The 18,232-nt window shown below is 29.7% G+C and overlaps 1 protein-coding gene across 2 annotated transcripts in view; it reads left to right on the forward strand.

The window, feature by feature from the left end:
- Nca (neurocalcin homolog) overlaps positions 1 to 18,232 on the forward strand; it is a 484,597-nt gene that overhangs the window by 456,839 nt on the left and 9,526 nt on the right. For both annotated transcript variants that reach the window (XM_031994624.2, XM_031994625.2), the window contains exons 2-4: positions 11,646 to 11,866; positions 13,083 to 13,201; positions 18,002 to 18,190. In XM_031994624.2, the coding sequence (XP_031850484.1) occupies positions 11,797 to 11,866; positions 13,083 to 13,201; positions 18,002 to 18,190 (378 nt within the window). In that variant the 5' untranslated portion in view covers positions 11,646 to 11,796. The remainder of the gene's footprint in view (positions 1 to 11,645; positions 11,867 to 13,082; positions 13,202 to 18,001; positions 18,191 to 18,232) is intronic.

Below are 18,232 nucleotides of genomic sequence, written 5' to 3' on the forward strand. Positions count from 1 at the left end.
CTACTACTACTACTACTACTACTACTACTACTACTACTACTACTACTACTACTACTACTACTACTACTACTACTACTACTACTACTACTACTACTACTACTACTACTACTACTACTACTACTACTACTACTACTACTACTACTACTACTACTACTACTACTACTACTACTACTACTACTACTACTACTACTACTACTACTACTACTACTACTACTACTACTACTACTACTACTACTACTACTACTACTACTACTACTACTACTACTACTACTACTACTACTACTACTACTACTACTACTACTACTACTACTACTACTACTACTACTACTACTACTACTACTACTACTACTACTACTACTACTACTACTACTACTACTACTACTACTACTACTACTACTACTACTACTACTACTACTACTACTACTACTACTACTACTACTACTACTACTACTACTACTACTACTACTACTACTACTACTACTACTACTACTACTACTACTACTACTACTACTACTACTACTACTACTACTACTACTACTACTACTACTACTACTACTACTACTACTACTACTACTACTACTACTACTACTACTACTACTACTACTACTACTACTACTACTACTACTACTACTACTACTACTACTACTACTACTACTACTACTACTACTACTACTACTACTACTACTACTACTACTACTACTACTACTACTACTACTACTACTACTACTACTACTACTACTACTACTACTACTACTACTACTACTACTACTACTACTACTACTACTACTACTACTACTACTACTACTACTACTACTACTACTACTACTACTACTACTACTACTACTACTACTACTACTACTACTACTACTACTACTACTACTACTACTACTACTACTACTACTACTACTACTACTACTACTACTACTACTACTACTACTACTACTACTACTACTACTACTACTACTACTACTACTACTACTACTACTACTACTACTACTACTACTACTACTACTACTACTACTACTACTACTACTACTACTACTACTACTACTACTACTACTACTACTACTACTACTACTATTATTATTATTATTATTATTATTATTATTATTATTATTATTATTATTATTATTATTATTATTCAGAAATATGTATTGACTCTAGTTATATAAAAATTCGAAGATGTATTTAAATAATTTCTACTAGAATAACAAAGATTATTGTTCATCCAGAAAATAATGACATATTATAGAGTGGTATGCCAGACAAAGTGCGGTCTGTATAATATAATGATTCGACAATATTATCTAGAAATGAATTTGTTGCAATGTTAAAACCGTAAAAGATCACACGACAAATTCCAACATTTTCGATCCTCTGTGGCTGTTTTCATATCTTTTACCGTTATCAACAAAGTCTTGTCAGTTCGGATGTTCTGAAATAGAAACGCAATAATTACATAATCGTTATTTTGCCTTCTTGTTTAACTTTTAGCTACAAAACGTAAGAAAAGGTGAATGATTTAATGTCAATAAAAGAATCAATTAATTATCTATACCTACGTATATAGAGCAACATTTAAAGAACCGTTCAATGAAATTGAACGCGAATTATGCTTCTAATTCTTGTAATGTACTATCGAATAAAGAGAAATTTATTAGAAGTTCCGATGAAGGATCTGAGAACTAGCAGACTGTGTAGTTTACGGCCTCGTTATCTCGTCGATTGAAAAATTCCGTGTAATTAACCAGAAAATTTCCGAAAACTCTCCCTCACATAAATAGCACATTTACGCACGTGTTAGTGTAAAGCATTTTGTACTTTCTGCGGCGTTAACTTTATTTGCGAGATGCGTAATTAAAATTTATATATACATATGTATGCACTATCCCCATCAAATACTGTACGATGAATAAGAAGAGGTGAGAAGTGTATGTTTATTAACCTATTACTATTTCTATTTTATTTCTTCTAATACTATTAAGATATGTGCGTAATTTAAGTAACGCGCGTCACGATATTACTTGATTATCATAATATAAAAATGGCAAATATTGAAAGTATAAGGTATATAATCTCCACAACATCAATAGCTTCTACCTGATGCTCATTGCCTTTGAATCTAGCAATTATTTGAGATAACGTTTTACACCCTAAACATACTGTATTTTCTGCAACTTATCGTTTTTCAGTGAAATTTACTTATCATTTTTATTTAATGCAATAGAGCATATTTTCATTTATAATTACGTCTTGTACATAAACAAATCTAATGAAACAAAATTTTCACGAAAGAGTAATCACTCTATCTACCATTAACTTCGATATATACATTATAATTTTGTGATTAAATGTCACTAAATTAATTACTTTTCTTAGTATGAATATCTGTGGAAAGAAAATTAAAATATCATTAAATGTTATACAAACTTAAAACAATCATACGCTTCATAAATAATTTTGAACGTTAAATCAAGTTACTTGTGTTTTTGAAATAATTATGGCAACCAAATTTGTTAAATATTTAATATTCATTATCAGTTTGATAAACATCTTAGAAGTATCAAATTTGTATTGGACTATACAAAGCAAAACGGAAGATGAATAAATACTATGATGTACCATATACAGTCAAGGATAATATTTCAATACAAGTTTATACTGTTGCAGAAGTTATGTACCTACAAATACGGTTAGCGTTTATTCTAAGCTTAAAAGGTTTTGTCACATAAGTTGCAAACCTAATCAATTATCTGATTTGAAGGACTTAACTACTTAAATAATTATACCATTTCAAACTATGGTATACTAATAAAATATTTTAATATAAATTACGATCACTACGTTTGCAACTTATCATTGCAAAGAACTTTAATTGAACGAAAAATTGCAATTTAATTTCGACATGAACGTAAGCGAACGAATGTTGTGTTAATTTAAGAGTCAGTTCACAATTAACACGTATTCGCGCACATTCAACTACCAATGGCTGTCATCTACGCTTAGTCTTTGGACGATGTATGAAAACATTGAATATTCAAGTTGTAGTACTGAATATAATATTCAATATTAACCCTTTGAGTTCCAAGGAGCGATATATCGCTTCTTCATGCACTTATGAAAAGATTCTTTTTGATTTGATCGTTAATAAAAGAAGTCTAACATGCCTTAGTATTGTGTAAAAATGTTATAAAGTTTAGATGAAAATTGACCGAAATATAAATTTTTGTTTATAATCATGCATCTTTGTTTAACATTGTCTGGCATTTCTCGAATATGTGTAAAAATTTCCCCTGACACTCAAAGGGTTAAATGAGGTAGTTGAAGTCCAAGGATTAATCGTTAAAATATTGTTGAATCGATTTTTTTGTCGTGAAACCCGTATTTTAAGAAAGGTCAGTACAAACAGCTAATTAAAGACCTGCGCCGCAATAAACCCGGAAATCTTTGCTAAATAATGACAGTGCGATTTGGAGAGTCATTCGTCTGATTGATTGGTATTAGTTCGGAAATAATTTAATATTTCGTGACGTGCGTACGTAAAAACATGCATATAGACATCGCGTGTCGCTCCTTTACACTGTTACACGATGAGCACTGAAAACATACATAGAAGTGAACGTAACGCTGCAGGACGGGCATAAAATTAAATGCAAATAATAGGTATGCGTATATAATATACTATAATATACTATAATCGCGTAGCCTATCGGTCACACTAATTTCGTAACGTACTGTCAAACGTAATGGATCACGCGGTCATATGTTTTTGTCCGTTTATAATCGGTACACGTACACGTACATACAATAGTATATAGTTGCTATTGCCTGATTTTGTTCGGTAATCATTGAGTTCAAACACTTAAAATTAGATTTACAGCTTCCGTAAAACGCAAGGTTTTGTTTAGAATAAACTGAATGAATTAAAACATTTTACATTTCCCGGTTCTTTAAATAACTTTGAAAGTACGGTATGGAATTTCTACTCCTAAAGAAATGTATTTTGAAATTCATGAACCTGCAGGACAATTTTATGATATTTTTCTTTAGACAGTCCGACAAAATCCGGATTTCTATTCGTAAGCGCGTACGCCGTACTATAAAAACAGTATATATACGTTATCGCGACACTTATTAATATTCCGATTAAGTAATCAAAATGGTGTCGTATTTTTTTGTTGAGTTACGCATGACAAAAGAAACGAGGAAAGCCGCGTTTATCATTATTACTAATATTATTATTATAATAAATCTCAATATGTTCTAAATGTATTATCGTTGTTGTATAGTAATCATTATCTTTATAATTATCATTATTATTATTATTATTATTATTATCATTACTATTACTATTACTATTACTATTACTACTATTACTACTACTGCTGCTACTACAATTATTATTATTATTATTATTGTTGTTGTACTATTATCTATTGCATTCGTTACATTTTTATTATATTTTACTCTTTGTTTTCTTTTCGCTGTTACTGTGACCATATTAACATCATATTTTTTCTGTTACAGTAGTGTGAATGCGTGTGATTGTAGACGTATAAATGTTGACTCTACGGTAAGCTAATTCGGTGTCACTAAGCTTCTCGAAACTATAAAAATTATAGTACATATATATAGTATACTTAGCCGTTTTATTTCTCAGCATACATAACGTGAAAAAATCATGGAGCATGCAGTTTAAATTGCACTGCGTGATATATTACAAACGGAGTATACGAACTTGAACAACGTGTTTATACGGATTGTACCTATCTTTATCTTGCCGTAAGAATTGACGGCTAACATTCTGTATAATTTAGTTTTATTGTTATAATAACCACAGACCGACTGTGAGTAAAATTCAGTCTGCATCCTTCTTCGTCATATTAATTCACTAATTTTAATTTGGAAATACTTACGTTTATGGAATCAAAGGAGATTGAGGGAAACATGAGAATGTACTTACAAGGATAAGCAAGGGTAATCTGCAGGCTGTTAACAGGAAACTGTTTAATACTTACGCGATACATACTGATTGTCAGTGAACACAATACTGACTGTGAGTAAAAAATCTTTAGTAAACATAAACCGAAATTTCAACCGTTTCCAAAATATAAATATTTTTATATGTTCACATCATAATTGACTTTTCAGTACTTGCAGATGTTCCGCGTATATCCCTTCCATTTGAAACACACGCTCAATATCTTCCTCTAACAGCGTCATAAACTCTCGAAAATTCTAAATTTCTGTCGAATTATTTAACCCTTACTTGCACAACCGGCTATCCAGGTAACCATTTCTACTTTAACGTAAAAATTTATTATGTTTCGGTTGGAATATTTGACAATCCTTTCAGATACTCTTTCGTTGGACACTTTTGATTTGAGACTCGTTTAATAAATAAAAACTCTTGTAAAAAATAAAAAGTTAGAGAGTTTAAACGAAACATATGCTCTACATTTTTTGATAATTAACATATTTATTTATTGACATATAAATGAATTATGTATTATATAAATTATATTTATTTATTGTATTGACAACCTACAATCATTACATTTTGTAACCGTTTGTACGCGCTCGTCACATATAAGCTAGTTACAATTTTGGCAACATTTACACGTTTTTCTTCATCTTTTTATGGATCGAATCACTTCCTTGATATATTTTCCTCTACGAACGTGTTCAAAAATGGTATTTTATTATGTAATTTCCTTTATTTTTTATTGCCTTATGGCACATGTAGTAAAATACAATGAAATGTATTGAAGACAATAAGAAATGAACAGAATTATATGATAAAATACCACTTTTGAACGCGTTATAATTACAATGTTTTCGATTTACAACGAATAGCTCAGCACACAATTACTAAGTACGTTTTATATATGGAAATTGAATGAGGATACTCACAAACTGGTTTATAAACACTGAGGTAAACAGCTCATGTAACACGTGAAAGCCATTATGTTTACCATGGTGGTTACTAAGATTTCTTCATTCACAACCAGTATGGTGTATGCTACTTATGTAGATACCAAACAAGTATTGAATGGTTTTCCTGCTAACGATCTGCTATATATACATACAACAATATAAACATTTATCAGAAAAAAGAATCTAAAAAGAAAATATCTACATCATACAATTGATTAAACTAAATTCAAACAAAACTCAAAGACACCTGTAGCTTAAATCTTATTTTTGATTGAGAAACTAAAACAGCTTCACAAAGCACGATATACCATCAATTAATCTCAATGCCAAAGAAACAGTTATCATTTTCTTCTAGTGTTATAAAAATGAGATCTGAACCTTGAGACTTGAGAAGCATAATTGAGACTTCAGCCTTCAGAGCTAGAACACTTAAGACTCGAGCCTTGACCCCTAAAATTTGAAGTCTTCAACGCTCAAGTCTTTAAGCTCTAAGACTCGAACCGTCTGTTACTATATTAACTACGCAAAGCTGAAGCCTAGACAATTTGAAATCTCTCGAAGATTGGATTTTAAGTTTGAAATTTTCAATATCGTGTTAATATAGCAGCAGACGGCTCGTGCTCTCGACTGTTTTCAAGCATGAAGACTCAAGTGTTGAAGGCTTTCGAGACTCAATTCGAGCTTCCAAAGACTCGAGCTTTATTGAACTCCAAGTTTTCAAGACTGAGCCTTTAAAGTTAAAGCTCGAAGCTTCGAAGACTCGAGCGTTTTATAACACTGTTTTCTTCAAAGGAAAAGCATTACGCTGAGGGGAGTGTGAAATGATCGCTGGCGTGAGAAATGACTAATGAATCTTTGTGTCTTACAAAACTACGTATTTTATTTTATCATAGAAATGTTGAATCTGTGTTTTCTACCCAGGGAATATTCTTTGATAATTTCCATAGAAACAGGTTCTACTTTATTATACAGTGTAATTAAATATTGTCTCACAGGCTTATTTTTCAAAATATTCTGAAATCATTTGATCTATCATTTTATTTGGAGAGGCCTACAAAATGATTTTCTCTAAATAAGTAGTAGACATTTTGCAATTAGAATATAACATATTTTTATCGTGAAAAATTTGATTTCTTTTTAAAATTAAATTTATATATGCCAGAGATAAACGAACTTCAGTTTGATATTTGACACACGAAAATCTACAAAAATTACTTTTTGAATTTTGGAAGATTAAAAAGAGGTTAACATTTTTTTAACAATGTTATTATTTGTGTAGGTACGAAAGCAATTATCCTCTATATATAAAAAAATTATTCAAGGTAAAACGACTCCAAACGGAATTTTTTATAAATCATTAATTTAATGGATAAAATAAAGCTATACTTCCTATTAATAAATTTTCGTTTTTAAACGAAGTGATTCTCAATAAACACAAAACATATTTACACTCGAATATGCCTGTATTGGATCGATACTACTACGAATTATTAACACCTATTTTCTTAAATCGATAATGAGGTACATATACTATTTGTAAATACTTAATTATATAAATTTTAGTGAATTAATTTCAAAAGAATATAGACAGTTAAATGTAAAATCATTCAATATATAATTCATATGTACATCGCATTTTCTTAAATTAAGTCACGTTCATTTTTAGCGTTCGTTATTAGCGGTTTTGATGCTAGTAACAAATCATGTTATCTTTAAGCAAATGAAGTATATATAATACGTATCTGCAAAATATCCCTTACAAAATGAAACTTTATATTTACTTACAAGGAGTCACGCAATTCAAAACTTTGTTTGTAATTAAATTTAAAGAATAGCACAGTATAATTGAGCATTCAAGGAACAATATTTTTCAACGAAAAAACACTTTGGTGAGATGTAAACATTTTTTAGTACTTAATTATCACTCTATAATGCTACGAAACAAAACAAAATGTTTAATGTATGAACTGTTTAAACACTGTTTTACTACTGTAATAAAAAATTTGTCGACAACATGAAAATTTAAAACAAACAAATCATTTTATCATATTGCATATTAATTTTTAATAGTGAAAGGTAATAATAATTATTAGATAAAACTTTATCATTTTGATGAATCTATGAAAGTATAAAAGAACATGATACAGAACATAAGAACATAAATTCATTATATATGACTATTCTTTCCATTCATTCTATACAGTTATTCTTTCTTGCATTTAATTTTGGAAAAAATTGAATTTGAAAATTTACTATGTTCACACACGGTTACGAATAAGATACAATTTTTCGTGCAACGTACAACGCCTATTTAGTTTACTAAGAATACCTACATGATATATATATATCAATCAGTTACTAAATTCAAGAAAAATGAAAACTAGATTTTATGAACAATATTTTATTATCAAACACAAAGGTCACAAAAGACTTTTCGTATATGTTCATTTCACTCCGATTAAAAGAACATAAAGTATTTTCCTGGTCTTTCTTGAACTGGTAAATATCGTGTAGGTATCGTTTACAAACAAGATAGGTGTTGTACATTGTATGGAAAATCGTATGTAACAATTAGTGATAAGAACTAGTGCATGTGAACCTAATAGAATTCATTCACATTAAAAGTACACAGGATTGACAAATTTTTTATAACAGGATGAAAGAACATAAACATTTGTAGTATTTCAACGTTATACTTAATAATTGGAGATACATTAAAACTTCACGGATTGATTTTATCTTGAATCCCTTAATACTGCATTATTCTCAGTACAGAATATATGTGTACTTCACGATTTTTTAACCATCTGCGGTTAAATAACAAACCACGATTGGATCTAACAAAAAATGTTTCAAACAAAAATTTATCCGTATCGAGTGTACAGCAAATAGCGATACTAAAAATTTCGGAAATAGTTAACTTCAAAAGTAAAACTAAAGTTATCTTGCATTCTTTAAATAAGATCAGATATATTTTTCCATTATACTGAAGACTGTGCAAGAGACATTAAAACTAATTCGAAGAGCAATAATTTTTATAAATTAAAGAGCGTTTTATTATTAAATAAAAATAAGTACTTGATAAAATATTTCATTTCTTTCAACAACTTTTTGCCAGTCTCTTTGACTGATTACTTTAATGTTTTCATATTTTTCAATGAAAAAGCATCAAAATATAGTAAGTTTAAGAACACAAAGATACCTGAAAATCTTCCACAGTTAATGTAGGATATTTCAAGTAGGGGAAGGTAAGGCAAGACGGGAACGTTAAGCAAAAGTGGCTATATAATTTTATGTTAATTGATTTTGTATCTGTAAATAATACCGTCTATACTATTAATATACGCTTATAAAAATATATTAAAATTGATTTATAAAACTTAATGGCTGAAGTACAAAGAAATAATTTTGAAAATAACTACAAATTTTTATCTTGTTCTGTGTACAGGGCAAGTTGGGACGCATCTATTTGCACATTCCATACACAAGCGTGGTATTAATTGAAAACTCAGTTTTGAAGAATCTTGAACTATCCTTAAACACTTTTATAAAGGATTTTCTCAATAAATAATCATTTTCCTCCACTATATAAACTTTATAACTGTTTTAACAGCCTTCTACATTGATTTTTTGAAGCAACTATGTTTTTCTGTTTTTCTTTTCTACATTGGAATCATTTTATTAAAAAATTAAGTGGCGTTACAAGAATGTCCTCATCTTGCCCCAAACGTTAGATCAAAATTAATTGAATGATAATATCATTATTTGTTTACGATTGATGTTCATAAATACATGAATAAAAACCTTATGAAATTACTTATCTGATGGTAGTAAAGTAACAATACAATTGAGAATTATTACTGGTCTGTTATCATTTAAAACACGTCAAAGAATTAGATCACAAATGTAACAATCAGAATTATAATTGACAAACGCACAAGAACGAAATAAGCTGACTGTAACTAGTGGCACCGAATCAGTTATTATGTAATCAATGTCTTTTTTTTATTTTTAGTAACATGGATGCATAGTAACATGAAATAAACGATTGCCCCGTCTTACCTAGCATGCTCATCTTGCCACACATTCCCCTAATATAAAAAGAGAAATATACTTTCATCAGATTAGTTATCTGGTTCATAATTTACGATAAGTGCAAGATTATTTGAGTGTTACAGTTAAAAGTTGCATTATTATCATAAATGGATTAATATAATAGCCACACTTGTCTCTACAAAATTTTCTTTACAAGGATATCGCAATCTGCTATTCAATCGTAAATTGGTAACTTACGATATTGAAGATTTGTAAGAAAAAATGATTAAATAATTTATTACATAAATTCTTACACGATATAGAGACGTGAATCCAGTCTATTCAATGAAAGCAATGTATTTGACGTTCTACAAAAGAACAAAATATTACAATTACACATTAAACACGTATTGAATGGTTTTTATATTTAATACTTATTTATTTTACATTGTACCATTTCATTAATAATGTCTCCTACACAACGTTCTATGTTTACATTCAGTAAATTAAAGTCTAATATCTTCATACTCTTCAAAAATAGAAGGCAACGAATGCGTATATCGTGTATACAGAAATATAAAGTTATACGATTTTTTAATTCATCTTTACGTCTTCTATACTGTAACAGACAAAAAGTATCTAATCCTACTTGAAAAATATCATATGATCTTAGCTTTGTTGTAAAAACAAACTATTTTTCGAATTTTTGTTACTTCTATTTTGTGTACACCTGATCAAAATAAATGTTTTTTGTTACATGAAACAAACTGTGTACACAGTACTAGAATTTCCGAATTATATAACTTTCCTTACTAGATTTTATTAATAAAAAAACTGAAAATTTGGTCTTAAAATACAGAATTAAATGTAATTTATTCTTATGTATCTTGAAAGAAACGATTAACACAATTTCTTTGTTAAAGATTAACAAACATCTTTTTTGTACGCAGAAGGAACTTCAACAGAATATTCTATTTATTCGGAAATGCTAAAATAATTTCACACAATATTAGTTCAAAAATATATTATTAAATAATTATAAGATAAATATAAAACAATATCATTATCTAATAGCAAATAATAATTTCAAGTAAGAATTGTCTAATTGATCATCAATATTATGAACCTTTTTAGCGTTGCCTTTGTAGTTAATGATTTTGTTAGGACAAAATTACTATTTATTCTACTCGTGGATTCATACGTACATAAGACATGTGTCTAAACGTGAAAAATGAAAAAAATGAGAAGTAAAATAATCCGGTCAAATATCTTATTCAGCTGCAACGATGTAAAGAATCTTTCGTATGGAACTTAAATTTTTTTAACAATACTCAAGTGGACAGTCATTGTTGCTCAAAATGTTAAATATTTATATTTTGTAAATCAAAACACAAATTTGAAAATAATATAAAGTTCTATCCTAATCGATTGTTAATTAAAATTTTGTACTTGATAAAATTAGACGTTTTCAATTGCGTGCATCACATAATATTTTCCTGGAAAATAATTTTTTTTACTTGAACTTTTATTGAATTAATGATACGAATTGTCTGCATGTTACTTTTATATTATAAAAGCAAATATCTTGAAAATTCGCGTGTCCAATAAAACCATTTTAATGAATACCAACGTTATTATAAGCTACACACACTCACATCTTTTTTCTTTTCCAGACGTATTTGAAGCACAAACTAAAATACCAACGACACGTGCTTCACTCAGCGGTTCCAGTAGAACAGTAGATTAGTTAGCATCTAATAATTTGCTAATTTACTAACGACACTTGTTGAAAACCTGATCTTCTGAAAGAAACATCGAACAACCATGGGAAAGCAGAACAGCAAACTAAAACCAGAAGTCTTAGAAGATCTCAAACAAAATACTGAATTTACGGGTGAGTCGTAACCTTTATATACAATATACTTTGTTAGTGTTAAACACATCAAATACTTTTCTTGAATAATCAAAGAATCGTGTTATTTATATAATAAAATAACAAATTAAATTTTTCAAAATAGAAAAAAATAGGAAAATGGAATAACGATGGAAATAACTCCAAATGTTCAAGAAAATTCTCAATAACTCTTATTACACTGCGGAACAAATTTGAACCTTTCTTGTGTCTTGCAATAATCACTAGGCGATTCTCATAGAGTTGCTTACCCTAAATACGAATACGAAAACCAAATTGCTGGGTCACGTCCAGTTTTCGAAAAAAAATAGGTTTTTGTAAAAACGTTCGAATTTTTCAGTGAAACAAGTGTCACGTGAAAACTAAAAACGATAGACAGTTAAAATTTGTCGTAAAAAATAGAGGAGAGTTGCCCAAATATGTAGCTATACAAATTTTGAATATTGCGTATCATTAAATGCTTGTAAATGATGATCATAGTTTAAAAAAGGGTAGGTACGCGTACTTTGTACGCACTACTGTTACATTTCTACCAAAAGTGAGTTAGCTAGCATGAATTTGCTATGGACTATTGGATTCTGCAGACAATCCGTTATTTTAATTGTTCTAGTGTTAAATAGATTTTATAGAAATTCATTTTTCAAAATTGTTTTGAATTATTATTTAAATACAAAATTATTACTCTTTTCCTTATTTTCCAAAATCATTTTATTTTATAGTATTACATAGCCTACAATTATATTTCGTGTAATATAACTGAAAATGACCAAATTATGTGCATTCCGTTTTAAAATTTGTACTGCCCACAAATCTCTTGTTATCTATTTAAATCTTGTTTGTTTATAAATCTGAATGAAAACCGTTAAAACGGTAACTTTATACGGCTAATTGTCATTTTTTGTATAACGTTTTTCGTATAAATTAATTCAAAAGTTTTTTAAATATTTTTTAATAAAATTAGCTAATAAATGAATCTGTTACTGACAAATTCTGCTCTTTGTGTTGAATTATTAATGTACATTCAATTATTGTTGAATACTATTATCATTGTATATAAAGAATTCTGCAAGTCGAAATGAGTACTCGCTAACGAGGAACGTGAAATGGCTAAATGAGATCAAGGATTACTACGTGTTCATAATACATCAGTTAGCTTTGTGTGATGTCGTAATTCAGTTTAGTTAATTTCTGTTTAAAGATGCGGAAATTCAAGAGTGGTACAAAGGATTCCTAAAGGACTGCCCAAGTGGACATCTTAGTGTAGAAGAATTTAAGAAGATATATGGAAATTTCTTCCCTTACGGTGACGCTTCAAAGGTATGCCAGTAATTTTTGAAAACTGTTTTAATTTACAATTAAATATTCAACTTTTTGGAGAATATTATTGACTGTACTATAGTGTCAGGGAAAACAATTTTTGGTTTAAATTTATGATTTTCAACACATTTTGACCCACCAAAACTGAAAATTATAGTCTTTTCTCACGGAAATGAACTATTGTATAAGTACAGTCGCAACTGTAATTTACGTTTTTGCCCATCTGGCGACAATATTCTTAAAATTTGTTAAATTATTGAAATAATCAATAAGTTTAATTTAATTAACTTCTCCATTTTTTTAGTCTGTCAAACCAACGAACTACAAAATTTAACAAACTACATATTTGAGCGTACGATAAAGTGGTATTAAAAGTCCGACGGGTAATAAGTCCCGAATTGAAAATAATTATTTGTTTATTAGTTGACTGAGTATCGCATTACACAATTCAGTCAGCAACAGGTATTAGAAAACATTCGAAGCGTTCGCATTTGATTTCAAGCATTTTTACGACTTGTACAACGATTCTGTGTTTATTCTCCATAAATTACTTTTAATTTAGTAATCTGTACATGCTCCAATTTGTTCCTGATTTTTGCATCAGAGCAAAAAGTCCCTTATTGGAGCTTATTACTCCACATAGAGGTTGTTCCTTCACTTAAAATCCATTTATTAGAGTGCTGCACCATAAAATACAAACTAATCGCGGCATTAAACTGTTAAATATAATGAAATACGTTGCAAAAAGGATAATAGAGAACAAAATCAAATTACGTTCAGTAGCTAGAGAATAAGTAATAGAAAATTAATCGTATATGTAAAAAAGATTTATTTAATATATATTTGTTAATAAGAACAGAATTTCTTACTTAATTTTATGTTACATGAAGAACCAGTTACAAAGTGTTAGGGACTTTTTGCCCTGTGTATGGACCATTTTGAATTAATAAACATTTTATACTATAACTCAATAAAGAATAACAGTATGAATCAAACACTGATGTAAAAGTAAAATACGATAGTTATAGTTTACGAAGGATTAAAAAGACATCTCCAGATCGTTATTACTAAATTTTACATATATTTATATAAAAAACGGAACTTTTAGCCCCACTCTACCCTACATGCTGTCGGATGTAACATCGAAGTAACCACTAGTGGTACATGCCGGTGTCAACGTGATAAATCTTGTTTTCGTTAACATCCATATGTTTATTTTATAACAATATAAATATACCAATTATTAAAAACTACATTCAAACAGCAGGGTTTCCCGTACAAGCAAAGCGCACACTCGCATATTTGCTCTGGAATGAAAGGGTTAAATAAAACTATTCATTTCATCCGAAGTATAGTTAGTATAGTTCTACGGTAACAACTAAAAAACATTAATAACATGATAGTAATTGCTACAGTTTACGTAGAATATAGAGAATTGGCCGTTAACATATAATTGTTACAACTTTCCAACCTGAGATCACATCAAAATGAGCCGTAAGTAAGCTCGTCAACAATTGCCATCATAAACTTGCAAACATCGCGAGTCAGTCCGAAACAATCGTATCAGTCAATTATAAAAACATTGGTTAAGAAAAATGCCTTTAAAGTTTTACGTAGGTACATTTTTATGTTATGGATATGAAGTATAAAATATGATATTGTTTTTGTTTTTTCATGGCACAGCGCACAGTGGAACAAAACGGCTGACGGCAATCAAAAGTCAATTTTCATAATGTTGTAAATTAAATAAAAATTCATCTGATTTGGTAGAAAAATAATTGTATTATAATATTATAAAATCCATTTTTCAGTAGTTGCTTTTGTTTTCTTGTTATTGATGTTTAAAGTCTACGGACAATCACATAATTTACCAAGGGTACTTAGTAACTTCAGTAACTTTAATTCATAGTTCTGTGAAATATGTGCAAAAATAAATTGAGATAAAATATTAATAAGTTCTTTAAAAATAATATTTAAATCAAAGAAGTTAAGTCTAATAAAAACTTGGAACGTCTCTTAAAATTTTAAAAAGTTGCAATTATTTGCAACGGGTTTTATGGGTACCATGTTAAAGAGTGAACCTTCCTCCCTTAGAAACAAAAAAAATTAGATGCTACAAGGCCCTACTTCGGAAGAAATTAATAATTTACTTAAGGGGGGTAACATCTAGAGACGTCCTAAACATAGGTAAATTTTAGGAATTTGTTTTATTATTAAGTGCAACTATTATGTGAAAAATTCTAATTTTTTTCTGGGTGTATAAATATGATCTGCTTTATATTTATATTTTTTCTAAACCAAGATATTACAAAGTGGCGCAGTTATTCGCTACCTTCGAAACCCCTTTTCGTAAAACATCCGTTGCTGGTGGATTCGATTACAAACAACTGAAACATCCGAAGACAAAAGTTTTTGTAAATTCACAAATACAAATATATCATCCAAAATGTGTGGTACAGATTTTCTGAAATTTTAATTATTTTGGAAATGGCAAGCATTTGAAATTCAAAAACCAGTTTTTACCCAAATAAATTCGCTTCTGAATGTTTATAACAAAATAAACATCTGAGATATCGAAACAATCTCACGTTACATTATAGAGCATGGTATATAAAACTTTTTATGTTATGAAAATCTCAAGATATTATTATATAGAAATTATGAATTAAAATAACTTTATGTACAAATGGAACATCGAATATATCGGAAAAACTCATCTAGTCACCTGAGCCAATTTTTGCTGATCTAACACGAATTTGTTGGACTATCCTTGATAATCGAACTACCCTACACTATCAAGTCGCTCAAGTGTGTATATGTCTCAGGTACTTGGTTTGACCTGATTCAAGTCCAAAACGTTGAGTAAATACTTTCACATTGCTACTAGCTGCTACTTTCACCTTTTTAAAATTTCTTGTGACTTTCAATGATCCGCATACTCTTAATAGAGTTTACCTCTGCTCCGAAAAAATGGATATTTTAATCTCTTCAGACTTGATGCACTTTATAATGTACACTGTTTTACCACTTTCAATATATGATAAAGTATCAAAATTATAACTGGCAACCATGTACACACCCTTGCTTTAAGCCTATTTTTATCAGGAAACTAGTATACTATCATATTTTATTCAAAATAGATGTCATTACTGGTTGTGTATTGAATAACAATTTTTTGTTGTCGGATTAGTACACATAATATTGTACAAAAATCAGATCTGAAGGAGTTCAAATGAAATAGTGGAGACAGTCGAATGCCCATCGTGACTTCGGTTTTAACTTTTGAATCAGTTAAAACATAATCGCTTAATTAACAATCAGTCAACGAACAAACCAGTTAGCAACAAATCATTGTTGAACACACTATATAATTAGTAATCGTCATTCAATGGGAGTGAGTCGTAGGTAACCCTTTATAGTATTTAGCAATTGGTCGTTTTTAGAATTCGCAACAGTAGGCTCACGGTGTTTGAAATGTGACACAATGTGACCTTGCGAGTGACTATACGATTTTGAACTAACGAGAATAGAAACCAACAGATTTCTATATCCTCAAAAATATGTAGGGATGCCTGTTTGGAGTATTGGGGTCACGTAAGGTCACATTCCAAGTTGTCTAGCTTTAGTAAATCCAAACCACAGCTTGGGTTTTTATATTATATTAACACTTAGCCAACTGAATAAGGAGATCTCCCACTTTTCACTTAGTAACGCATTGCCTTTTATCTTGTTTATTCCTTCTTTTGTTATTTAGTAAATCTTGAACTAAGGTTATTTACAATTCATCAAATACCTTTCTTGCTTTCATATAACAAAGTTTTTAACCAAATCAGATGAATGAGTTCAATTAGAGTTAAAGAGGAAGGTTATAGTTATAGTCCTTTTTAGGCGGTTGCCTAAGTGTTAAGGGTTAAGCAAGGTTATCTAGGCCGTTTCCTGCCAGACGCTGACTCGAAGAGTCATATGGGAAGTTGGACGCAAAAAATGTTTTCCGTATGGAACATGAAAGAGAGAACGTACTACGGTACAATATTTGGCAATTCGGTGCACCTAGAAAACAAGGTTAACCCTTTACAGACGAGACGGTTCGAAGCCAACCATACCGTGGGGCCGAGACGCTGTCATAATAGTCGTTTGAAATTGTCAGCGCATATTTCTGCCTACACGCTATTATCGTTCATAACACTCCAAAATGCCAAATTTTGGGCACATCTACACTTCTTTCGGTTTTACCAGTTGTTTTCGCTGAACCCATATATGAGTTCATCAGCCAGATTGATGGTTTACGCAGGACGTATATATGCAGCCGTAGTCCGCAAAGGGATAACATAATTTTATTAAGTAAAATACTACTTTTTCAATTTCATAAAATAACACTACACGCGATGGTACATATAACAGTCAAACATAATCTCACAGAAATTAAAACTTTTCCCACCACTAATTCTTCTAGTCTACATCTATTACTTCCTTTATCCTATTTTAACAGTTGCAGCAGTATTTATTACTTTTCGTACTCTGTTCTCATATTATAGTACTACATATGCACTACGTATCCCACGTAAGCGAAAGTGTGAAAACAAAGACGGAAATGCAAAATACCGTGCTTATGAAGAATATTATCATAAAGTTATCTTTACCATTCTTTTATACAGCGAATATTTCTAATGACACCAAATGAACAAATTTTTGGTTTAATCCGACATTAGAAAGATTAGTTTTTCATTCTCTTGATTTATATTGAAAATAAATTAGCATTAAAATTTATTGAACACATTTTTCATATTATGTAATGTATAGTTTGCAGAACATGTATTCAGAACATTCGACGCAAACGGCGATGGAACAATTGACTTTCGAGAATTTTTGTGCGCTCTGAGCGTAACATCTCATGGTAAATTAGAACAGAAATTGAAATGGGCCTTCAGCATGTATGATCTTGATGGAAACGGCTATATTTCGCGACAAGAAATGATGGAAATTGTAACTGTACGTATAAAATATCTAATATTTTTATTTGTTTTAATAATG

Source organism: Nomia melanderi, chromosome 11 (assembly GCF_051020985.1).
Source record: "Nomia melanderi isolate GNS246 chromosome 11, iyNomMela1, whole genome shotgun sequence".
NCBI lineage: Eukaryota > Metazoa > Arthropoda > Insecta > Hymenoptera > Halictidae > Nomia > Nomia melanderi.